Below are 27,523 nucleotides of genomic sequence, written 5' to 3'. Positions count from 1 at the left end.
TGGCGCCGTCACCTCCGGGATGAGTGGAATGGTATATAAAATACATGCATGTAGGTGCGAGACGTCAGTTGTTATGTGCCCAGGTACTTTAATAATAATAATCAGAAAAAGGCACCGCACGCAGGGCGTGTGTAGCGCCTAGCCGGCACTCAACAATAAAGATCTACCATATCCGGCGAATACATGTAGCATTAATTACTTAACCCCTACACCCCTATTCATCCGCCCAGTCCAAGGGACTGGAGGTAGTGATATGAACATAGTAACTCATCACCATCTACCTGTTTTTTTTTAATAACTGCTCTGAAAAGTGGGTGGGACAAATGATATGATATCCCCTCCACTTTTGAAAGTGGGGGGACATGTCCCCCCGTCCCCCACCTGTTGACGCCCATGCCCCAGGTTCCTAATCAATGCTTGGCCATTACAAAGGTAATATTGTACTTGTGAAAGTTGATGTCAGTACGACCTCTTAAAAGATCAAAGGTCACGTCCTGTGACAGGCAGTGACATATAGAAAAGCCATTTGTCAAATAAATGGTACTTAAAGTTAAAAGACATTGGAGGAAGGTGTTAGATCTGTCATATTGTTCCACCTCAAGATATTTTGGCACATAAGACTTACAGCTGGGTGTCCCAGGCTTTCAGTTATTACGAGTGATGAACTTTATTTCTGAAATATATATCCGTGACTTTCAATAGGTTTCATCCACATAAAAAGTATGAACTAAATTCACACTTTGCACTTAAGTTAGAGAGTTCATCAAGTTTTCAGACTTTGATATCTGTTGACATCAAATGACCTTTAAACTCTGCAGAAAACAATAGGGTTCTTGTACTCAATAAGGTGCATGAACATACTAAGTATGAACTAAATTCAAGCTTTCCTTTTTAAGACAGTTTATAAAGTTTTCAGACTTTGATATCTCATGACATTAAATGACCTTAAACTGCAGAAAACGATAGGCTTCTTGCATAGGCGTATGAGCCCAATTTGATTTGGGGGTGCTGTAACAAATTGCCCGAAAAATATAACCAACATTTTTCGATCAACATCTTAATGTGCATATCATATAGGCATTCATCGTTTATTACATCGCATGCCAATTACATACAATTATTTGCCATGTTATTACCCTTCCATATTGGGTTATCATTTTTGGGGAAGTTGTTTCAATAAAATTGATAATAATAATATAAGTTTAACCATTGAAAAACACATTGCAAGTTTTTTCTTTTTCAGTAGGTGCCTGAAAAATTCTCAGCATATTGCCAGAATTTTCACAAAAATATTTGGTTGGGGCTGTAGCCCCACCCCCCCCCGCCCCCCCGCCTCCTACGCCTATGGCTTCTAGTACTCAATAAGGTGCATCCAGCTTCTACTTTTGGAGTTAAAATGTTTACAAGGTTTTTGGACTTCTTTTACCTCTATGAAAACAAAAGGACCCTTGTAGTCACTAAGATGAATAAAAATAGCATAAAATTAACCCATCATATACTTTTTGAGTTACATATGTTGCAAACCGAGAGTGTCACATACATACACACATACACACACACACACATACAGATGTTCAAAACAGATGCCATCACTATCAGATAGATACTGTCTTGCCTTCTACATGGAATCAAAAAGGGAAATTGACATTTAAATTGATTTGGATGCTGTTTATTGCTTTTTGTTACAACATTAATGAAAAGAGTGTGTTAGGAACAGATAGTCTCATTATTATCACATACATTTACATTCTTTGTTGCTTGTCAAGGAAAGCCATGGGCTCCTGGACTATTAAACAGCAATTGCTCATGTATAACTCAGGCCGATTAATGAAATTTATCTTTGACTTCCTTCAGTCAGCAACACTCCTGTCTTTACAGCAGTGTTTCTTTCAACACAGTTCATGGAAATAAAAGATATAAAATTAATACTGAGGTTTACTAATAATATAACCCCATTGCTACCTTTTGCAGCATATTGCATTTCAATTTCCAATTTTTGGGTAGCCTTGTGAAATGTAAATTTGTATTATGGTAATTTAACCATATATGTTATTAAAATAATGATTGCCATTTCTTTTCACTGGATTAAATTAACATGAACTGACTCATAATGGATGTAGCAGTATGTCTGTTTAAGGTATAACAAAGGCAGGGATCAAAGACAATTTATATTATTCACTCACCTCAAAATTCTCTAATATTCTATTCAATTTTCAAAGCGAGCGAATTCAGTCCAACAGAAAGCGGTTAACTTAAAAATCAATTATTAGATAGTTTGGAGGTGACTGAATAATATAAATTGTCTTTGATCCCTGCATTCATTATTCCTTTAACTCTGCACACCACTGTCCAAATAGACAACTCAACACTGCTGACTTGCAAACTGCTCTAATATGAAAAATAAACATTATTTGAAAACAGGGCACAAGTGGATTACAACTGTCATGAATATAACATGTTGAACTACCTAAGGTGGCATGTTTTGGAGGCTTCCTGGTGAATTGTGAGTCATTTGTGCTGAGAGGAAATATTTCTGCAGCAAAACTATGGTATCATAGGTACTATGGTATCTATGGTAACGATGATATCCAAACTTCAAAATTACAACATAAAATGATCAACAGCAATATAATTGACATCATTTTGTAGTAAAAGATCAAGTGTCTTCTCTGACATTTCCACATAATTACATAGAGAGAATATGTATATCTATATAGACCCCAGTCGGAGAACACTTTAACCTTCACAACCATTCCATTAACGACATGTCCCTACAGGGGATTGAATCCTTAGGTTGCCGCCCTGACCTAGTATGAATCAGCAGAGAGAGGCTGTGGATGCAACGCCTTTGCACCATTCAACCTCATGGGCTCAACATTCAGGAAGGACATGACTAACTTTTCTTTTGTCCGTCCTCCCACCTCCATCTCCCCTTGTCCCCCCCCCCCCATCACTCCTCTTCTCATAGCTCTCTTCCACCCTTTTATTCTCCACACCTTTCTGTCTTTGTCCTTCTCCAATGTATTCCCTACCCCCTTCCCTTTATCCTCTCTTTGTCCCTCCACTGTTTATCTCCTACCTCTCCTCTTCCCCCGTTGGTTTCTTTCTTTCTTCTCACCATCCCTTGTCTAATAGTCCCCTTACATCTATCTCTTCGTGTTCACCATGCTCATTAACCTGTCTGTATTCTGTGTGTGTTTTGTCCCTTCTGTTACTGTTACTTGTTATTTAGCCTCTGAAGATGATCCTGCAAGGATCGAAACTCCAGGCCAACTTACTTTTACACATTCTCTTACACAGGCTCTCCAGTGGATAAGCAGTTTGCTAACAGTTTTATTTTATTTCCATATCAAAATATCTAAGTGAAAGAAGCAGTATTTTTAGTCTCAACTATTGCTTCATGTTTTTGATCAAGAAAGAGCAACTTTCCTTGGCAGCAAGTGATGGCTTGTGTTTTCATTCTTATTAGGTGGTAGAGAAGAACAACATTGTTTATTATCTCCTGGAAGGGGTCTCCACCAAGAATGAAGGGGTCTCCACCAAGAATGAAGGGGTCTCCACCAAGAATGAAGGGGTCTCCACCAAGAATGAAGGGGTCTCCACCAAGAATGAAGGGGTCTCCACCAAGAATGAAGGGGTCTCCACCAAGAATGACAATCAACTACTTTTATATGTGTAGATTGTGGAAAGCTATATTTTGGCTTGTTAGCATAGGTATTTACCACTGAGATTACTAAACAGTTAGGCATGTTGCCACAGTAACTGTTTAAGTTAAAATAAAAGAGTATTCATTACCTGTATATTTCCTCCTAACTCCATGACAAGTGCATGCACATATTATAGAACATGTACTGATGTGTCTAAAAAAGTTATACCAAGTCGTCACTTAATATAATATTTTTATGACTGAAATCCCTCACAGAATCATCAATTACTTCAAGATTATTTGAGGTTAAGATTGCACTAGCTAAGTTTAATATAGCAATTTTACAAAATGTTTCAAGTATTCACATTGCATGTGTGTACTATGCAGAGATCAGTCAACAAATCCTTGATAATATTAACATTTCTAGTTTGTTAGGGACAATACCCTACAAATAACATTACTGTTTGTGTTTACCAAGGAAAAACTTTACTAAAAGACTATACCAAGGTTCCTTTGTCTCACACAACTCCTGTCATCATCAGGCACGATACTCTCATCAGTTCCACGAAACATCATAGCCATTCCAATTCTTTGGTGGTGAGATATAAACTCGGCGGTTTTCATGAAAAAAGGTAACAATGCCTAAATATGCTGTCCTTGGTACTCCAGACTAAAGAGGAAAACAAGCAAAACACAATTAATGTAGAAAAGAAAAGTAGCAGGCACTTAAACATAAATTTGTATTAATTTGGAACCACCCAAAGCACTAGCCTTTCCTTCACAGTGAAGTAGTGACAGATAGATTTGTCATTGTATATACACAAAGACAGATTTGGCTGGTTTTTCAGATAAAAATTGGAAAATCATGATTGTAAAGGTTATGGGTTCAGCTCTGCTTTGACTAAAATGATCCTAGGCGGCCTCATTCCAAATAACTGCTATTCAAACATTTGACCTGGTCAAATTGGTCAATATTCAGCAACCAGATAAAACAGACCGATAGCCCTCCCAGTGGTCACTAGCACCTTTTAAGGAACTTGCCGAACATCAACAGGAGGGAGCAATTTTACTAATGTCACAGAGAAAAGTAACAAGGTCATGTTGATGACCTGTCACAATTCCTCCACCTATGACATAAATTAGTTACACTCAATGGCAGACAGATGTTAAAAATGATTACCCTATGACATTATTGAGAGTGCTAATGTTTTGTTCCTATGTTCTCTACTGATCAGAGAATATAAATTTGAATGGTAAATAGTGGTACAGGAAACTGTTGACATCTTATGAGGACAAAGACAACTCCAGGGAGGAAAAAATGTATTGAGGAAGGATAGGAACAGCTATAAAAACCAACATTAGCATCCTCAAACAAAGTTCATAGGGTACTCACATTAACTTCAGTCTGTTAGTCTGTTGTTGAATGTAACTAATTGATTTCATAGGTGGGGGAATTGTTGCAGGTTATCTAAATACTGTGATAAGTAAAGAGGGCAGTAAATCATGCAGTGAGAGCATGCTGTGCAGTGAACACCTTTCAACATTTGAAGAAGGAACACATTCTATTTGTGTGTATCTAACATGAAATGACAAAATGCCTGAACAATGAATGTCAACACACCAAGGTTACTGCAGTTCACAATGAAAATTACATTTCAGTTTTGTATGGACCATTATAATGTCACACTACATTTACCGGTAGGAAACTGAACGATCCACATCATGTTCATAAGATGAAATCCTGTAAACTAAAATTATCAGTATGCAAGGAGCAAATAATGCTAGACATAATCGGTTAGAAATTTGATTTTTCAGGGTTTTACAACTGATGCACTGAACACTGTAGGGTTTCACTACTTGGAAGATGACAAACAGAAATGTATGTATGCACATAACTAAAAGTTGAATCATTATCATTGAATCATTAATTTGAATCATTATCATTGATTTATCATTATCATTACCAGGAATCATTATCATTGATTTATCATTATCATTACCATGAATCATGAATCATTATCATTGATTTATCATTATCATTACCATGAATCATGAATCATTATCATTGATTTATCATTATCATTACCATGAATCATGAATCATTATCATTGATTTATCATTATCATTACCATGGATCATTATCATTGATTTATCATTATCATTACCATGAATACTGAATCATTATCTCAACATGAAATAAGAGGTTGACTCACCTTGAAATCATTCATTACTTTGAGAGCATTTGCATATGTTTTAAAAGTTTGTGGCGATGTATATGTCAGTCTCACATTGCTCAACCCTTCTGCACTGCCTTCCTTTAGTTTTGATAATGTTATCTCAGGAATGGAGTATACCTCTGCCAAAAATGACTTGTCGTAATTACTCTGCAAAAAGAAAATGAAACGTTCTCAAATCTCTGCCCATATCAAGATTTCTTCAAAGAAAGACTTAACAGATAAACGAAAGATAGTGGGTTATGAAGTAATAAATTATAACTCATGACAACTTAAAGAATGCACATGTGAGTAGCTGTGCATTACCGAAGACATCTGAGAGAACTTGGAGATTAATTTACAAAATGAAAACAATATAATATTACAGAAGAAGAGACTAATTATTAAGTAGACAACAATGTACCATGACAGACTAATAAATGCTGCAATACATGTTTGTAAGCCTACTGTACATCTATGAGGGAGCTTTGTTACTTTAATATTCTTCAAATAAGGCATGCACATTGTAAAAAATTAGAAATAGCGTGCCAATCATTGTAAAGCGACATATTAAAAAAGAGCCTGTTACCACTTTACAGGGGGTTGGGGGGTGGGGAGGGGATGAGAGTTTGATATTTATAGAGAGGTTATGTAGACCTATTTCTTTTTCCATCTTTTATTTTGCAAGTATGTATATACCTGTATCTGCTTGGACAATCTGATACGTCCATTGGAAATAGTCAAAAAGTACAAAGAAATTTAAGAAGTTCTATCCAAAATTGTTTTGCGTGTTGACCTATTTTCCAAGCACCTGATCATCAACTTATACACAGCAATAATAGCATCTTGGTCATTTCATTCAGTGGCGGCGGAACCGGGGGGGCTTGGGGGGCTCAGCCCCCCCAATGAAAAAGTTGAGGGGGCAAATGCATGATAAGCCCCCCCAATATTTACCAAGGCTCCGAAACGTGCATCTGCCCATTTTTCAATGCATACTTGTCGATCTGTCCGATGCACACGTATACTATATAGGTGTTATAATTTTAGTAATTGCTGGGGGACCCTCGGCCCGTCCCCTGGCTATAGACCACATTGTCACCCCAACCGCGTCTTCGCGCCCCGTGAAAAGTGGAAGCAGTGAGTGTGAGTACCAGTAAGCGTAACACAACTTCGTCTTAGGCCAATGACTTGCCTTATTTGAGCCAGTTCTCCAACATCCCCTTACTTAGTGGCGGAGCGTTCATATATACAGTCAGGGGCGGATGCCCCCCCCCCCTGACGGACTCAAATGGACTGCTGGCGCCCTTTTCAGCTTTTCAATACTTTTTACTTATTCGCGATTATTGACTATTTTATTGCGCTCTCATATACCTATTGACATTTGTCATATTCTGTTGGTGTAATTTTCCGACAAAATGGCGAAGACACCTATTTATTCTCTGTTTATCTGCAAATTAGCAAGGGTCATTTCCTGCAATCTAGGGAGTATCTTTACTCAGAAATTTTCTGTACGCTCCGCGCCAACCTGTGGTGGCGCTCCGCTTAGATACTGTCGAAAGCGCCCCTACAGACCATTCTTGCCCACCCCCCCTGAACAATACCCCTAGCTCCGCCACTGCCCTTACTACACTCAAAAACGTCTTTGCGAGTACACTACGAGTAATAGCTACTCTCTTAAAACACCATCGAATATACAAATTACAATGTTTTTACAGACTTTTACGTGCAATCTGAGAAATTGCAGGCTTGGGACCCATATTTAAGGGCTAGGTATTCGCAGCATAAAACACTTGGGACGTGCCGTTTCCGGCCGACTGGGGGTTTGATAAAACCCAAAATTATCTTGTACGCTCTGCACCAACCGATGGTGGCGCTCCGCTTAGTCTCCACACATTAGCCCCCCCCAATATTTTTTACGTTCCGCCGCGCCTGATTTCATTACTGTCAGGTGTCTTTTAGTTAAAAATTGCAGCAACTTTTTGAAGATCATTCACTGCGATTCAGATTTCAAGAAAATGTTTTAACTCAACATTACTTAGCAATGTGTATCAGTCTATCATACACTGAGCTATTGTGTAAGATGGCTTTATGGCTCCATTTGAATATGAACCCCTCTCCAGCAGTCCGGTAGCCAGGCTGGGCCCAGGGGTTATACCCCATCGACCTTCAGACTAGTTTTCTCCCACCCCACCCCCTAATTTTTCAATCACTGGGCATTTGTCTAAGGTGGCTCTATGGCTCCATTTGAATAGTCCGGTAGCCAGGCTGGGCCCAGGGGGTATACCCCCTTCACCTTCAGACTAGTGTTCTCTCACCACACCCCCTAATTCGTCTAAACCAACATGTGAACAAAAACTCCACAAATACAGCACATGAGTACAGTGGCCCTCCTTTAATAAGTCGAGCGCCTCCATAAATTGTAGGTGCCCCTTCACCTTGGAGTACCTGCTCCCTAGGGCCTGAAACATTTCCGTAAAGCCATCTCTCCAACAATGAGGTCTAATCAAAATTAGAATGGTGAACAATATAGACAGCTGGGCTTTGTTTGTTAGGACCATTGTGCATTAGCCCCTTACCTAGTTAAGGGTCTAATATACATTTGCGAACATGCTAGGATTTTTTCATAAAAAGTAAGAACTGTGTAAGCAGCGGCTTAATAATGAGTTGTAATTCATTTTGACTAGTATATTTTTTTCTCACAAAATTTGAGCTAATCTACAGTAGTGCACTAAGTGTTTCAATATATGAAAGGTTTTTTGACAATAAGATCAGGATTTCGTCGAAACCTTGTTGCTCTAATGTAGGCACCTTTTGTGTGAGCCATTGATTTGGGTATACCATGAGGGCGTGAGCAACCTTCAAATAGGTGCGAAGCGTATTGGTCTCAGCAGGTGCGATATGGCTTCTTAGTATTAATTTCTGTGATTCACACTGGTCAGTAGAATCACTGTGGCTTAGTGGTACGGACTTGTGTCACAAAGGTCTAGGGTTTGTTACTACCTTCTCCTTATGAGTCCCAACAAATGACGACACCCTGTTGTGAAGTGGAATTTTTCTGGTCTGTTGATCTTTAACTATTGGCATATATCTATATATATATATATATATATATATATATATATATATATATATATATATATATATATATATATACATACATATATATATATACATACATATATATATATATATATATATATATATATATATATATATATATATATATATATATATATATATATATATATATATTTATATATATATATATTTAACCAAACAAAATGTACTATAAATGTGTGTTTTACATTCAGACTAAGGACCACTTTGTTCTGCCACTGTTCAAATCAAATACCCCAACCTGAACAATACCCCCTTGACAATAAAATAGTTCTGAGGATGTGGTGATTCTTTTGAAATAACGTTTGAAAACTTCCTTTGTTCAAGTCCTCAGTCAGAATACATACAACTGCACACAAACCATCACAACAGATACCAGCTCACTAGCCTTACTGGCAGGAGCTGAACATAGTTGGAATGGATTCTTACCTTTTTTAAATATGATAAATCTTTCTTTGTAAAATCTATAAATTCCTTATTTAAACTGATGTACTTTAGATGTTGGTCAAAGTACTGTCCCCTGCAAATGGAAACAAAGGCAAAAATAAAATGAAAACAGATATATCACATCACTGAAATAAATATGATATCACAAATATGATATCACAAATATGATATCACAAATATGATATCACAGATATCACTAGGCATACAACAGACAGAAAGGCAATTGGCTTATTGGATCCTTGCCACATTCTACATAAGAAAATTCAACAGTAACACTCCACACAATATGTTGAAGAATTGACCATTATTCACTTCAATTGATCAGCAAGGTTCCTGCACTACTGCAGATCTACATAGCAACCACCAGCTTCATTCATGATTCACTTTAGGTTTGACTTCAAATGACCTCTGACCATCCAGTAAAACAGAATGATTCTTATACTCACTGCTGTGAATCTGACTACTATGTGTGAAGTCAACAAGATTTACATTTTAAGTTATCATGTTTACCAGGCTTCATTGAGGGTACTGTCCACAGAAGATATCTTCAGAAATTTCACAAACATAAACTACTTGACTCACTTGCTGACTCCTTCTTTGCCGAATGTATCTGTCCGAGATATTTCAGGTCTGATGCAAGCTCTGTCCTTCCTCTGATCAGGATGACGCATCCAGTCATCCCAAAAACTGCGAAAGCAAAATACCAACAACTAAAAATCCATCTGCCAGTGTAGAACTTTTAGAAACAAAGGAATTTACTCTATCGGGTGAAATGAAAGTTATTTAAAAAGGCATAGGCTGTATGTTGTGTCTAGTCCCCATACTTCTCACTACTTTACTAAACCTCACATGAGTTAATCAAAATTACAACTAATAAAGTCACCCAACTAGATTTTTCCATCACTTGAAGGTTAACTAACAGATAATAAATGCTTCCATTTGATTCCACATACATGGTGTACTCTATGTTTATTAGTCCTGATCTTTGAAAAAAATATATAATATAATAGATCACATATTTATTTTATTTTCAGATCTTTCACTTTCTTTCCTTACTTCAACTAACAGTCCTAAACAAATAAGCATTGACAAAAGTTCCTCCTTTCTCAGAATAGTTAAATACTTTTCTTTTATTTTCAAGAATATGATTACACACGCTGTCACTTATCAAACCATCAAGAATGTGAGTACAAACACTGTCATTTATCAAACCATCAAGAATGTGAGTACACACAATGTCACTTATCAAACCATCAAGAATGTGAGTACACACAATGTCACTTATCAAACCATCAAGAATATGATTACACACGCTGTCACTTATCAAACCATCAAGAATGTGATTACAAACACTGTCACTTATCAAACCATCAAGAATGTGAGTACACACAATGTCACTTATCAAACCATCAAGAATGTGAGTACACACAATGTCACTTATCAAACCATCAAGAATTTTGCTTCCAAAATCATCAGTTTATTAAATTGACTTCTAGATACGTTGGACAAACTGAAAAGGTCACAAACTCTTTCAGAGTCGCTGGTAATGATTCAGAAAAATGGAATAATCCAAAAACAGAGGCAGAGGCATAAGCAAACAATATTACTACATTGCTACAAGCAAACCATATTACTACAAGCGAACCATATTACTACAAGCAAACCATATTACTACATTGCTACAATCAAACCATATTACTACATTGCTACAAGCAAACCATATTACTACATTGCTACAAGCAAACCATATTATTACTATAAGCAAACTATATTACTACTAGCAAACAATATTACTACAAGCAAACCATATTACTACAAGCAAACTATATTACTACATTGCTACAAGCAAACCATATTACTACATTGCTACAAGCAAACAATATTACTACATTGCTACAAGCAAACCATATTATTACTACAAGCAAACTATATTACTACTAGCAAACAATATTACAAGCAAACCATATTACTTCAAGCAAACAATATTACTACAAGCAAACCATATTACTACAAGCAAACCATATTACTACATTGCTACAAGCAAACAATATTACTACATTGCTACAAGCAAACAATATTACTACAAGCAAACCATATTACTACAAGCAAACTATATTGCTACAAGCAAACAATATTACTACATTGCTACAAGCAAACCAAATTATTACTACAAGCAAACTATATTACTACAAGCAAACCATATTACTACAAGCAATCTATATTACTACAAGCAATCTATATTACTACAAGCAATCTATATTACTACAAGCAATCTATATTACTACAAGCAAACTATATTACTACATTGCTACACGCAAACCATATTACTACATTGCCACAAGCAAACCATATTTTTACTACAAGCAAACTATATTACTACTAGCAAACCATATTACTACAAGCAAACTATATTGCTACAAGCAAACAATATTACTACATTGCTACAAGCAAACCAAATTATTACTACAAGCAAACTATATTACTACAAGCAAACCATATTACTACAAGCAATCTATACTACTACAAGCAAACTATATTACTACAAGCAAACTATATTGCTACAAGCAAACAATATTACTACATTGCTACAAGCAAACAATATTACTACATTGCTACAAGCAAACAATATTACTACAAGCAATCCATATTACTACAAGCAAACTATATTGCTACAAGCAAACAATATTACTACATTGCTACAAGCAAACCAAATTATTACTACAAGCAAACTATATTACTACAAGCAAACCATATTACTACAAGCAATCTATATTACTACAAGCAAACCAAATTATTACTACAAGCAAACTATATTACTACAAGCAAACCATATTACTACAAGCAATCTATATTACTACAAGCAAACTATATTACTACAAGCAATCTATATTACTACAAGCAAACTATATTACTACATTGCTACATGCAAACCATATTACTATATTGCTACAAGCAAACCATATTACTACAAGCAAACTATATTACTACAAGCAATCTATATTACTACAAGCAAACTATATTACTACATTGCTACACGCAAACCATATTTTTACTACAAGCAAACTATATTACTACTAGCAAACCATATTACTACAAGCAAACTATATTACTACATTGCTACAATCAAACCATATTACTACATTGCTACAAGCAAACAATATTGCTACATTGCTACAAGCAAACAATATTACTGCAAGCAAACCATAGTACTACAAGCAAACTATATTACTACATTGCCTTTACCAAAGTTTGGATTTACCAAATATTCATTGGAGTTTCGATGATGCGATTAGCTGCATCTTAAAGATTCCCTTTTTGACATATCATGATTGCAAGGTTCCAAAGATTATTCTGTTTCCCTGACATAGAATGATCATTGAAATCCACTACTAACAACAAGGGTTTGGTTTTTGTTAGGAAATATTCTCACTTGAAGTATAATATTGAGGGTTCAAATTGCCCAATTTGAGACATAATGTTCCCAACGTTTCCAAATTTTGACCTCTAGTAACCTCAAAATGATCTTTTAACCTCAATTGAAAACAATAGGGTTCATTTACACAACTTGAGGCATCCACACACTAGATATGAGATACAACCCAGTTTCCTTTCTTGTGGCATTCATTAAAAGTTTCTTGAGATATTATATTTACAAAATGTTCATGTTTTGACCTCTAGCAACCACAAATGAACTCATACCTATTAGCATTTTTTTTTTGTCAATATGGAATATCAACATACCAAGCATGACATTGGTTCAAACACACACATGCCAGGGTGACTGCATAAACCATGGAGACACACACTTTCTCACATGCACACATACAAACACACACATGCCAGGGTGACTGCATAAACCATGGAGACACACACTTTCTCACATGCACACATACAAACACACACATGCCAGGGTGACTGCATAAACCATGGAGACACACACTCTCTCACATGCACACATACAAACACACACATGCCAGGGTGACTGCACAAACCATGGAGACGAAGAGAAGGTGATTAAAAGCAAGCAACAACTTTTTCAGCACTTTTGTGAAAAACATTACCATAGAGGTTTTTGAGGGTAAAACTAAAAGGGAATATGATATTCACCCTGTCGGCCATTTTGATTCCAGTTCTTGCCAAACTTTCTTTGTCATCATCCAGCCCAAACCAGGGAAAAAGTCACTTCTGTAAAGCATTTCTTTTCAAAAGAAAAGGTAAGAAAGACAATCAATCGCCTAGTATTGCACATAACTTTTGCCTTTAAATGCTTCAAATTGCCTGCTTTGATGAATAAACTAGCTAGATACAAACCTGGGTCTTTTACTTTATCACTCTTGCCGTTATCATTCCATGCAGACACACACCATAACGAATCATCCTCAAGTAGGAGATGGTGAGTTGCTGCAAAATACTGGAAAAAGTCCACAGCTACGTCAAGGTCATCTACGACATGAAAACAATGAGGTGCAAACAATTGTAACGTTTTGGAGAAAGAAATAATTAACAAGTCTAGAACAAAACTTATATAGATCATTAAAGATAACAATTACCAACCCGCACCAAAATATGTCATGGGGTTTTAATCTTAACCAGAATTTAAAAATGACAAGGCTGTTACAAGTTGATAAAACTTCCATGTACTGGTGCAAGACACCTATAAGGATGAACTGTGTTTTGAGACATCTTATTTTAACACTATTAGCATGACTTTAGGAATAATGTTAGGTGCAAGTAAAGTTTCTATAACTATTCCGTTTTTCAAGATATCCACTTTTAAACTATACTAAATCTATCGAATGCTCCTTCAAACTTAATTTGAAGATGCAGTGCAGGCCTAGATGTCAATGTTAATCCATTGGTTTTACATATCCTGATAACTCAGTCAAAAACATATTCTTTTAACTACATATAAACAAGAGAGCGCCCTTGGATGACATTTAACTCCAATAATTGTCCTTGACAAATGTGTAATACATTACAAACAACTGAGGCCAAAGAATGATTTACCATTGAGTTGAGTGTTGTATCTGAGATACTGACCTAATGCTCTGTGTACTAGACTATGTAGTCCAGTCGCTTTAAGTGATGTACCTCACATGTTTATTTGCATATCAATTTGATACTATCAGACACTATAAAGATGGTATGCCGACTTCCTCACACATATATGACACAATATTCAGTATTTCCATTTGACACATAGTTTCAAGTAAGGTCAACCTTACATACAATGTGGAGAATCATATAGAGAAAAGAATTCCACACTGTGAGAACAGTGCCCTGTGTCCCTCCTAAACAGAATACTTGAAGATGTGTTTATCACATGCATACATGTAAAGAATTAGATACTATACAGTTTTACCCATCCCAATACCAAATCAATTAATTCCATTACTGTAACATTTAGAGGGGATAACTGACATTTAATGTCGGACAGAATTATAGAATTAATAAAGACCACCATGAAACAGAACAGCGTTAGTTTCACCAGTATTCATCTCTCTTTCATATAAACTCAGTGCTTACCTTCTACAACCAGCACCGAGTCATAGTTTAAGACATTAAACACCTGACCCAATGCCCATTTATAATGTCTAGAAATTTTGTAGTATCCTTCAAATTTCTTCAAGTTACTTGGAATGTCTTGAATTTTGCCTAAATTTGGTTGCTGCAGACCAAAAGGAAAAAATAAGAATGAGACGAAGGAAGAGACAGAGTGCTAACTGGCTAAGCATATTAAGATATTAAGATAATTCACCTAAAATATATTAATATCTCTTTGGCACTTTGAAAGCTCCCAACTAAGTATTTCCGGACCAAATTGTATACTTGAACATTAAATGTTATTATTTCACACAAGGTGTTTCATAAATGTTGTTAACTTCAAGATGATTGTCTTTGGTCTAATTAATGTGGACCTACATAAACAGTTTGAAGTATACCTCATGTATCTTTCAGACCCCTGATTTACATGGGGTAGGCAATTGTATATTTGGTTTGACCTTTGACCAGCACCTCACATGATAGGCTTCTTGACTCAAATAAGCAGACCTACATTGAGTAAATTTCTGTTTGAAATTATCTTGCTTCACATACTGTTGTCAAATTTTGAACTGTGTTGACTTCACACATGGCCTTTTACCTGCAGTAACCCTAACCACAGTCATAGTGAATGTTTACCACATTTTCAAGACACCATTTAATGTAACATTGAACACAACATTTTCAAGTTTTTACTGCAAATGACATGTAATCTCCATAAATAACACTGGAGTTCTATATAGTACTCACTAAGGTGAAACATAAACTTAAATCAGATTTACTTTGGAGTAAACTGTGTTTACAAGGTGTGAGACATTGACCTGTGGTGACCTTAAAAGGCCTTCACCTTCAAGTAACTGAATAACATTGTTTTCAGACTCTGACTTTTGGTGACTCAAACGACCTATTATCGCTTCCAAAACAATATGGTTCTTGTACTCACTAAATAGAATTCACATACCATGTAAGAAGTTCGTCCAACTTTGTTTTGGTAATCAAGGTTACAAACTGTGTTTATAAGCTGGGTTTGACTGTTTCCCATTAAGCCCAACCAACAATGAATATTTATGAGGTCAAAGTTGTAGTTGCACAGAACATAAACTTACAGTGCAGTTACATAACCATATTAGTATGAACTAAATCGGACGTTTTCTTATAGAGATATGGACAATTTGTGAATTTTATGTTAAGCCTGGCCCAATCATTAATATTCATGAGATAGGAACCACACGATATGGCACATCTATACATCATGGGGCATCTACCTACCCTGTATAACATTGATTCAACTTGTTGGTCTTGAAGATATCTTGATGAAATGACCACGTACCTATCATCAACTGACATCACCATACCAAGTATGAACGTATGGTTGAAGAGATATTGACAGTTTAAGAATTTTACATTAAGTTCCACCCACTCAACAATATGTATGAGATGGGAACCACAAACATGGGGGCACATTTGCACATCATAAGGCATCTACCTACCAAGGATGACATTGTAGCAACTTTTGCTTCTTGAGATATCATGCTGGCCATCACTTACACGAATGCACACACTCGCCATCACGATCGCACAGGTTACTGAGCCTTCAGTATTGTAACCAAAAGCAAAGTACAATGAATTGAATCACACTACTGTACCTTTATAAATGATATTTGATCTCCAAACTGTTCAATAACTGTGGCTGTTTCAGCATGTCCACAATCCTGACTAACAACTATTGGAAACTGATCCTTAGAAGGTCGATTTCTGTGGAAGTAGAACAGTCCATGTTAAGAAGTACATATGTAACAAGTGAGAGTGTGTGTCACTAACTGGTAGAGTTTCTGCAGATTTCTGACTAAACTAGAGCATTAAATGTGTACAGAAAGTCAAGTCCAGCATCCACAACAGGCGCATAAATAAGAAAGCGCACAAACTTTACTGTGTCTTCTGCGTTTGCATTATTAAACCTATTATAGTCAGGAATGTGCCTTTACATGATGACTTCTGCAGTGGGGTACAAAGGATTCAAACTTGACTGTTAGTTCACAGCAAACTAATATCCAGAGCTCTGTGAACACAAGCCACCATTTGTCAACTCTCTGTTTTGAGCAAGAAGAATAACCCAAATGTTTCATTTAAATACCAAATTATTTTGCAGTCAGGTGACCAGGGCTATAGCAAATCTCTGATTAACATCTCATGGGGCCTCTGTTCCATATATCCCAAACCTCCAAAGACAGAACCATCTTGTACACACTTCACAGAATATCAATATTATAAGAACACCTAGACCAAACATAAACTACATTCAGCGGTATCTCTGGAGGAGTAGCATTTAGCTGCATTCATAGAAATGATTCTAGCAATCTCAGCTGTCTATCCTTCCACCTTAACATTGTTGTCTGAAAATGTCAACTGAATTTAAACCAAACAAACACAAAAGCACAGAACTGAATCCAGGAAGGATATATTATCTCAGTTGTTTGCAGCTGTGAGTTAGACATGGATACGCAGCTGTTTTACCCTGTATATATAAGTCTCTGGGTCTGCAATTTGTTGATTCAAAAAAAATTATCAGACAACATCCTCCTAACCCACCACACACCTACCAACTTTCATGGGTTTGAACGTGAGACTCACAGTTATATGTATGTCTCATGATTTGATATCCAAATCTCACATCATAAACCAGTAAAACAAAGGAAAGCATATTACAAGGATTTGTGGATATTTTACAAATAATTTATAATCCTGAATCTTGTGTCTATGTTAAGTAATGAGTTTTGTTTACTTTTAATCATTTTGTAAAATCTTCAGGTTTCAGGTACCTTGAGTTTTTATGTTTATTGGGGTTGACAGGTCTTTGCCACCATTTTATACAATTTCTTGTCTATGATCTTTTGGTAGATAGAGTTAGTCAGTATATAACAACACTTATAACATTCTCTATTTAAATGTATCATGTATATATGCATTACCCATGATGCATCAGACCTCAGCTTTCTGTACATTAAAGATGTTTATACTTACTTTAGAAGCGTCTCCAAGCTTCTCTTGATTGCACTGGGCCTATTACAAGCAATAACTAGAACAGGTATAACAGCTTTAGGATTTCTATTTTGAGGTAGGTCTTCCACTGGTAGAACAGGACTCTTCTCAGGTGGTAACTTGTCTCCAAGACCTTTGACCTCCCCTTCTTGGTTGTCATGCAACTTCCTGCGATCCCTCTCGTCTGTTAGCTTATCTACAATGAATTAAGGTAGAATACAAAGCAAGTTTGATAGCTCTTGAGTCATATTGAGTCATATTGTGATTAATATGCAATGATGTTTATTCTCTTATGTGTGGCATCTCAAATCTTAGAATCTCAAAGCTTATGGCTCTGATTTTACAGTAGTTCCATGTACTGTCAGGTATTGTAGGTAGCAGTTATGTAAGGCATGTTGTTAACAAACCCTTTCATGCACAGAGCATTTGTAAGTTACAAGTTACGAAAGCGATACCAAATAACACCAATTTATTGAAAGACAAGAGTCGTTTACTTCCTTATTTTATTTACAAATGTGGATCCTTATAAAAGAGATGAAGTTCCTTCCAGCTTTCCTTTTTGAGCTATTGTGTATGTAAGTTTCAGACTCTGAACTTTGACCTAACTGATCTTTCATGACATCCACAAAGGGCAGTAGGTTTCCTGTATTTTCTCAGGTGGGTCAAAGTACAAGGTATGAAAATCTTACAAATATAGTCAAGTTATTCTGCTCAGTTCAGATGACCTTTGATCAAAATAAAATGCCTAAAAGCATTCTTAAAAACACTTACATGAATACCTATATACAAAGTAGCATTCATCCAAGCATTACATGTGAAGATTTTGGATGACATTTTCCTTAAATGACCTTTGACCTCCATCACCTTTAACTATGGTTTTGGTACTTACCATTTTGGATCTAATACCAAAGTTCAACCAAGCTGCACATTTTAAAGTTTTGTATGTTCAAGGGGGATCACAAAAGCCTACAGACACATACACAAGGCATAATTACAAAGATTCCATTTGCCTTTTTCAAGGAATCATAATACTATATTTTGCAAAAATCTGTAAGTCAAAGAGTATAAGAGTAAGAGTATAAGATTTTCTGAGGTAGGTCATTTTAAATTGTCAAGTTTCCTGGGGGATAGGAGGAGGGCAAAGACACACAAAGATGATTTAAATAGGTTCATTGCTTCTGCCAAAAAAAAACACTGCAAAACTAGAACTTACTATTTCTGAGAATCAACTGCTTCTGTTTATCTATCTCAACTAAAAGTTGTTGATTAGTTTCCATCTGATCCTTCAGTCTTGCTTGTAAACGACCTAGTCTTTCTGACAAGTCTGGAGAGATCTGTGCATGAAGACCAACAGATTAGGGTTAATACTAATACTTGTACAGATTAGGGTTAATACTAATACTTGTACAGATTAGGGTTAATACTAATACTTGTACAGATTAGGGTTATACTAATACTTGTACAGATTAGAGATAATACTAATACTTGAACACTGTTTACAAGTACTTCACTGGCAGATCTGCTAAATAGAAAAATTGTTACAATAGTATATGTCAACTCTATGCATCCAGTTGTTACAAGCAAGTTGTGTAATGAATTCTAAGCAATAATTGCAGCACACTCTTAGTGTATGTCAACTCTATGCATGTAACAGTCAGGTTGTGTAATGAATTCTTAGTGCATAATACAGCACACTCTTAGTGTATGTCAACTCTATGCATGTAACAGTCAGGTTGTGTAATGAATTCTAAGCACTTATTACAGCACACTCTTAGTGTATGTCAACTCTATGCATGTTACAAGCAGGTGTAATGAATTCTAAGTGCATAATACAGCACACTCTTAGTGTATGTCAACTCTATGCATGTTACAAGCAGGTTGTGTAATGAATTCTTAGTGCATAATACAGCACACTCTAAGTGTACAGTATGTCAACTCTATGAATGTTACAAGAAGGTTGTGTAATGAATTCTAAGTGCATAATACAGCACACTCTTAGTGTATGTCAACTCTACGCATGTTACAAGCAGATTGTGTAATGAATTCTAAGTGCATAATACAGCACAAGTGCTCTAAGTGTATGTCAACTCTATGCATGTTACAAGCAGGTTGTGTAATGAATTCTAAGTGCATAATACAGCACACTCTAAGTGTATGTCAACTCTATGCATGTTACAAGCAGGTGTAATGAATTCTAAGTGCATAATACAGCACACTCTTAGTGTATGTCAACTCTATGCATGTTACAAGCAGGTGTAATGAATTCTAAGATCATAATACAGCACACTTTTAGTGTATGTCAACTCTATGCATGAAACAGTCAGGTTGTGTAATGAATTCTAAGCACTTATTACAGCACACTCTTAGTGTATGTCAACTCGATGCATGTTACAAGCAGGTTGTGTAATGAATTCTAAGTGCTTATTACAGCACACTCTTAGTGTATGTGAACTCTATGCATGTTACAAGCAGGTGTAATAAATTCTTAGTGCATAATACAGCACACTTTTAGTGTATGTCAACTCTATGCATGAAACAGTCAGGTTGTGTAATGAATTCTAAGCACTTATTACAGCACACTCTTAGTGTATGTCAACTCTACGCATGTTACAAGCAGATTGTGTAATGAATTCTAAGTGCATAATACAGCACAAGTGCTCTAAGTGTATGTCAACTCTATGCATGTTACAAGCAGATTGTGTAATGAATTCTAAGTGCATAATACAGCACAAGTGCTCTAAGTGTATGTCAACTCTATGCATGTTACAAGCAGGTTGTGTAATGAATTCTAAGTGCATAATACAGCACACTCTAAGTGTATGTCAACTCGATGCATGTTACAAGCAGGTTGTGTAATGAATTCTAAGCACTTATTACAGCACACTCTTAGTGTATGTCAACTCTATGCATGTAACAGTCAGGTTGTGTAATGAATTCTAAGCACTTATTACAGCACACTCTTAGTGTATGTCAACTCTATGCATGTTACAAGCAGGTTGTGTAATGAATTCTAAGTGCATAATACAGCACACTCTAAGTGTATGTCAACTCTATGCATGTTACAAGCAGGTGTAATGAATTCTAAGTGCATAATACAGCACACTCTTAGTGTATGTCAACTCTATGCATGTTACAAGCAGGTGTAATGAATTCTAAGATCATAATACAGCACACTTTTAGTGTATGTCAACTCTATGCATGAAACAGTCAGGTTGTGTAATGAATTCTAAGCACTTATTACAGCACACTCTTAGTGTATGTCAACTCGATGCATGTTACAAGCAGGTTGTGTAATGAATTCTAAGTGCTTATTACAGCACACTCTTAGTGTATGTGAACTCTATGCATGTTACAAGCAGGTGTAATAAATTCTAAGTGCATAATACAGCACACTCTTAGTGTATGTCAACTCTATGCATGTTACAAGCAGGTTGTGTAATGAATTCTAAGTGCTTATTACAGCACACTCTTAGTGTATGTCAACTCTATGCATGTTACAAGCAGGTTGTGTAATGAATTCTAAGTATATTACAGCACACTCTTAGCGTACATGTCAACTCTATGCATGTTACAAGCAGGTTGTGTAATGAATTCTAAGTGCTTATTGTAGCACACTCTTAGTGTATGTCAACTCTATGCATGTTACAAGCAGGTTGTGTAATGAGTTCTAAGTGCTTATTACAGCACACTCTTAGTGTACATGTCAACTCTATGCATGTTACAAGCAGGTTGTGTAATGAATTCTAAGTGCTTATTGTAGCACACTCTTAGTGTATGTCAACTCTATGCATGTTACAAGCAGGTTGTGTAATGAATTTTAAGTGCTTATTGTAGCACGCTCTTAGTGTATGTCAACTCTATGAATCCCATTGTTACAAGCAGCTTGTATAATGAATTCTAAGTGCATACTTTATGTACCTCAAAATCTTCCTGTTGATTATGTCCAAGCCAGAGGTAGATGGTGATATTCCATAAGATGAAAAGCAGTATCATGAAGATAATAATTGTAGTTGATCGTAACCTCATCATGACCTCCTTCCAGAATATATGACAGCAATTATGTAACGTTGGAAGGCACAAAATGTCTACCACGATGGAAGGTTGCCAGGACTGTCAAGTTCACAGGTGTGTAGGTATGCGGAATCAAAACTACAGAAATAAATTCAAACGATATCATAATATTAGATTTAATTAAAACAAGACTATATGATCAATTTCACTGTCAATATCATACTAACAAAGCAACTAAACAAAAGATTTAACTGTTCACAAGTTTAGTATGCTAGGTAAACTGGAAATGTATATGTATAAGAAATTAATGAAGTGAACCTGTTACCTTATGTGCTACAGTAAAAAGGAACTTGGCAGTCATTAATTTATGCTTTTCATGTTAAACAACATTTTGCTTTTTGGTCAACAAGATAACCAAAACCTACTAAGTGTTACTCAGTGTAAGATTTGTCAATCTAAGATGTACTTCTAGGGTAGAAGTACATCAAATTGATGACTAACACGTTGCAATACGGTACAAATCTGGGCCTTAGCACCACTTTGCACACCTGCAGGCTGCTACCATCTTGACAAAACATGAAAGCTGCAAACATTTTGTCTAGTACACTTTGATAGTGCTTCTCATCAAAACTATGAAAATTACTGTTATGACAAGATGTACTATAAAAATGTGCATTATGATAAAATCTGAAGTTAACATTTTGCACAAATTTTACCATCTTGGCCAAAGATGAAAATTGGAAATGTTTTGTTTTGCACTCTTTAATATGTACTTCACATTAAAACTGCAGCCAGAGGAAACTAAACATAACAAACTATGAGAGCCACTAAAGTTTCCTATCTGGAGATACCTTAAAAGGATCTCCAAATTTTAAGCATGTAGTAATGCATTCCAAACTAGAGATACTTAATTATATTATCATGAAACTTTACAATTTTCTCTTTAATGTTTTGTCTTTAGTGTTTTCTGTATAATAAGCTTCCCTCTTTCCCCCTCACTGTTCCCTCCTTTCGACCCAAAAGCTTCTGATTAGACACCTCAGACATTGGTGGTGTTACAGTACATTATGTTATCTGAAAGAAAGCAAGGTTACTTATGCACAAGGCTTTACAAACAGTTATAACAACTCATACTCTGATAGAGAACAAAACATGTTGGGTCTGTTACAGTTAAGGTCATCAGGAGGTTTCTCCTCAGACATAAAAATTGCATTAGAGACCAAGGCCTATGTTCAAACTTTGCAAGTCAAATCATTTAAAATGTCCATAAATGAATCCCCCTCTGACCAGCATTTGATTTAGTGTATTTTGGGGGGTAGAAGTGATGCTACATGTAATTGGTTTTGTCTAGCAATTGACCAACTTTTTGTAGCAATTTTTCCCTGGCAATAGAATTGCACATTTTTCGACTGTTAACAAACCCCAGTTACACACACAGTCACAACTAGTCATGTGCAATACAAAACAAAACACATTTTGGAATGAACATCTTTCTTTTCCAAAAAAAACCCCACACCTTCTCAAAAGAACTAAAAATGTTTCCAATCCTACCGTGATTTTATTTCTTAGACTTTGAAATCATAACAATCAGCCGTGCACAGTATGAAGTTAACAATATTTCCATGACAGATTTTCAAGCAGTAAATAGTCAATGATGCTTTTACAAATTTCCTGTCATTGATTGGCTAATAGTCCCTTACCCATTGTCTGGAAAAATTCTTGCACCTGTGGTGTACAAAGTATATTGTTTAACAACAGCTTCTTGCAAAGTTACTTTCCGTTGTGTAGAGAGATCAAAGTTTGTGCTATAGGCATTTATGTGTGCACTCAAATACCATACCTTTAGGCCTTGTTGTGAAAAGTTTTGACTAGAAGGGCAATAATGATTCAAAGTTACTGTTGAATTGTTACTAGGACTCTCAGATAAATTTGAAACATTGTTTCGATCACAAAATGTTAGGAGTTGAGACAAGTTATGAATTTTAATGGGAAGATAACATCTCTGATACTCAAAAGTATTTTTCATCTCACAGTATGTGTGTCCTTTCCGTGCATTGAGAGTTGCTAGTGAAATGTGCATTCATACCACAGTAATTTCTTCATTGCAAACATGCATAAGATTTTGAGATCCCTTTGACCACATGCTTCAGTTATAACTTTTTTTAAAACCTACAACGTTCAACTGTTAACTACTTCATTTGTCATCAAAAGTAGCAATTGAAGCTTGATTATTTGCTCAATCTTCATTGCGTGAAAAGTTGTTTATATACTGTAATGGGGAGAGATCAGAACCAGTTGGGGTTGTGCCGACTTGCCCATAGAGGTTGGAGAAATTTAAGGAAAATTCTTTCAACTTAATTGCATTGTAATTATTAATGGTAACTTACGACAGGGTTTCTTAAATTAGAGCGAGTACTAGGCATTTGGGTGGTCGGGGGGTAGTGTTCTCGTGTCGTTAAGATCTATCTATTAATTTATGCATGCATTTAAACATACAAACGCTACTATGAACATAGACACGACACACAAGTGCGGAGTTCGTTGCCACATGTGGGAATTGTGGAAAGCTAGTTAGAGCAACGTACCGTAGCTTGCAGCATGAAGTGCATGACTCGCAGTTCCTAGCTGAATAATTACGCCAGTCCGGTGCAGAAAGAACATTGTTATTATAATGTAACGCCACCTGTCCAACACTGCTTTGCAACAATTTAGTGATGTCTGGTTTTAATGCAAATATGAATAAATCATATTGCAGCCCGCGGTTTGTTTACTTCTCAAACTTTATTGCAGAGAATATTGCCTATTGCCAGCAGATCCTCACTGTGTGTTACCATAATTGTCGAATATACCACATCGCAGTTTTACGCTAGATACGTTACATATTGAGAACTGCAATGCAAGTACAGAGAAGTATGTCACATGTTGGGATGCGATACCAACTAAATCGAACGCTGCTTCTGACCTGTAATTTCCCTATTTATTTGGACCTGTATTTACATCATTGGTTGTTTCTATCTTCGTATCATAGATTGCAACAATTCCTACATAAATGTTGTAATCCATGGCCATGCTTACTATAAATACATAAATAGACACACTCAATGTTATCCATCACTTTTTACACTCCTACTTGTGCTAGGCCTTCCATTGAACAGTCAGACATTAGACCAATAATCAGTGAACAATAAGACTTATATTATTCTTTTTCTTTTATATTTGTGTGTGTGTGTGTGTGCAAACTGCACACATTATATTTCTTACGAGCAGTGATTCATTGACCTGACCTACACTATGGTTACGTAGCTACAATTTGAGTGACGTTTTATTTCGTCTCGCAGAACCCATTAACCTATGCTGTGGATACGGTGCGAGATTCTCATCGGCGTTAATAATATATATATGAATTATGATTATGAATTTTTCATGTCAGTTACATTCCCAAGCCTTACTTACATAAGCGACGCCAAGCAACGTGTGCATTCCACCTCACTTTTCCTATACATGTAGTACTATAAATTGCACGAAAACCTCGCCGTCCAGTAACTCGGCTAACACTAACAATAGTAACAGTATTGTTTGTTGTATCACTAGCACTGAAGTGTCTACACTCTACAATGCTGCTGGTACCACTGAGTGTAGATCAGTGGCTGGTACGTAGCTAGCTAGCTGGTCACATACAAATTCTGTAATGGAAATTTAATAATGATGCTTGGGGAAAAGTCTTTACGTGTATGGGACGCATAACATGACAAGTCATGAAATCAGTCATAAACAGAAATTATCAGAATTATCAGAAATAACAGTCTCGTGGTTACAAACCACGGCTCCAATAAGTTAGAAGAGTGTAGATATTGTTCGAAGCTCGTAATTAAACGGATACGCACTTATTAATATGTCGCTTTTCATATGTTGTTTTACATATGAAAGTTTCACCCAATCAAGAGCGTCATGGATTGTCATGTGACAGAACTCTCCAATGAGATCACGAGAATCTCACAGAAACCAATTTTATTCATCATATGAAGATATTCCGTAAATGTACTTTTTCATAGGTTTGGGATTAGGGGTTGGGGGAGGGAAAGAGGTCTATTATTTGAATTTCTGTTTAGTACGGAAGCGTTGATGTTAAGAACTATATGTAAGTGAACGTTTTCAACAAATGACTAATTGATCACGTTATGTTAATAATTTGCAACAAATTGATAAAATCATTACATGTTTCACTACACAACCGTCAACTCAACGTACCGTCAAATTTGAGGATCTTTCCGTAAATATAGTAACTATTTTCAACAAAATGAACTCATTTTCAGTTAACATATACAATTTGCAACAGTATATGACAAATTCCAAGGATTGGACATTGAGCTGCAAATTATTATAAATAACATGTCAACAATTGAGCTAATTTGCAGAAAAATGATTCATTGATCTCTAATTAATGTTGTTAATTCAACAGTGACAGCAGAAAAATGATAAATTGCAGCAAAACTTGCAGAGAAGTGTCTTCACATATTGACGGCGCGCTCAAATGGACGGCGCTAGGGTGCCGTCAAAATGTTAAGACCTTTATATGTAAACAGTAAAATTGCCTCAATGAAACAGTTAAACATTTTTGACAATTTCCTGCATTTCGTTGAAATGTACGTGGGCAATTATCATTAATAACACTTTGTAGAAAACTGCTGACATAGCTTAGAAAACATTTAACAATAGTTTCCATTCACAAACTATACGTTTGACTCGCTCTACGTTGGCCTAATGCATATGAATCCCCGAAATTGACATGTTAAAGTTACTTCTTTGGTGAATTATCTCGAGATACTTTTGATCTCGGAGTTGTTATCTCGAGATCTTTGATTATCTTCGGATGAATCCTCCATGTGATACCCGTATGCATAAGGAGCATTATTTGAACCAACTCTACAGCATATTCATGCAAGTATTGACCGAGTCGGACTAAGGACGGGCTTCCAGTATGGGCGTCAATCCGGGGGGGGGGTGGCGGGGGACACGTCCTCCACATTTCGATGGGTGGGGGACAAACTATCAAATGTCCCCACACATTTTGAAAGTGTCGTGGCTCTATTTGGTTAGGGCTTACACATCTCAGTATTCATATCATCGAATATTAGAAGTTCATGAAGTTCATGCGCAAGTGTGAAGTCCTGAAAATATAATTAAAGTGGTTTGTCTTGCCATCTTTGTTTCAAATTTCATAGAAATGTATTGTCGTAGACCTAGCAAAACATTTAAACTGACACAATCCCATGGAAGTGTGTCACGGGTGGCATTACAAGTCATTGGTGGTTAAACATGCATGGCGTATGACGACTTTAGGCCAAATTTGCGCTAAGCTCACTATACGAACTCGGATCTATACTGTGCCTAATAAGTTAGTTATTTAAATTATTAATAATGACGTATGAGGAAATGCACCATTTTGTGGTATGACTCCCAGAACGGATAGCTTCCTTCGCTTATATGTCTGGGGATATTTTGGGACATC

General features: G+C 36.1%; 1 protein-coding gene across 1 annotated transcript; it reads right to left on the bottom strand.

The window, feature by feature from the left end:
* Positions 1-1,653: 1,653 nt before the first annotated feature.
* LOC139967066 (alpha-1,3-mannosyl-glycoprotein 2-beta-N-acetylglucosaminyltransferase-like) lies at positions 1,654-25,699 on the bottom strand. Its single transcript, XM_071970748.1, has 12 exons — positions 25,468-25,699; positions 21,922-22,152; positions 19,217-19,337; positions 17,986-18,199; positions 16,611-16,719; positions 14,950-15,091; positions 13,735-13,866; positions 13,531-13,621; positions 10,006-10,110; positions 9,406-9,496; positions 5,860-6,030; positions 1,654-4,316 (listed from the first exon to the last, which is right to left on the bottom strand). The coding sequence occupies exons 2-12, from the start codon at positions 22,030-22,032 to the stop codon at positions 4,203-4,205; spliced, it is 1,401 nt and encodes a 466-aa protein (XP_071826849.1). The 5' UTR covers positions 22,033-22,152; positions 25,468-25,699; the 3' UTR covers positions 1,654-4,202.
* Positions 25,700-27,523: the final 1,824 nt, after the last annotated feature.

This window comes from Apostichopus japonicus, chromosome 4, assembly GCF_037975245.1.
Source record: "Apostichopus japonicus isolate 1M-3 chromosome 4, ASM3797524v1, whole genome shotgun sequence".
In the NCBI taxonomy this organism is placed as follows: Eukaryota; Metazoa; Echinodermata; class Holothuroidea; order Aspidochirotida; family Stichopodidae; genus Apostichopus; species Apostichopus japonicus.
Note: the sequence above shows the minus strand (reverse complement) of the source record. Positions and strands in the feature narration are given on the sequence as shown.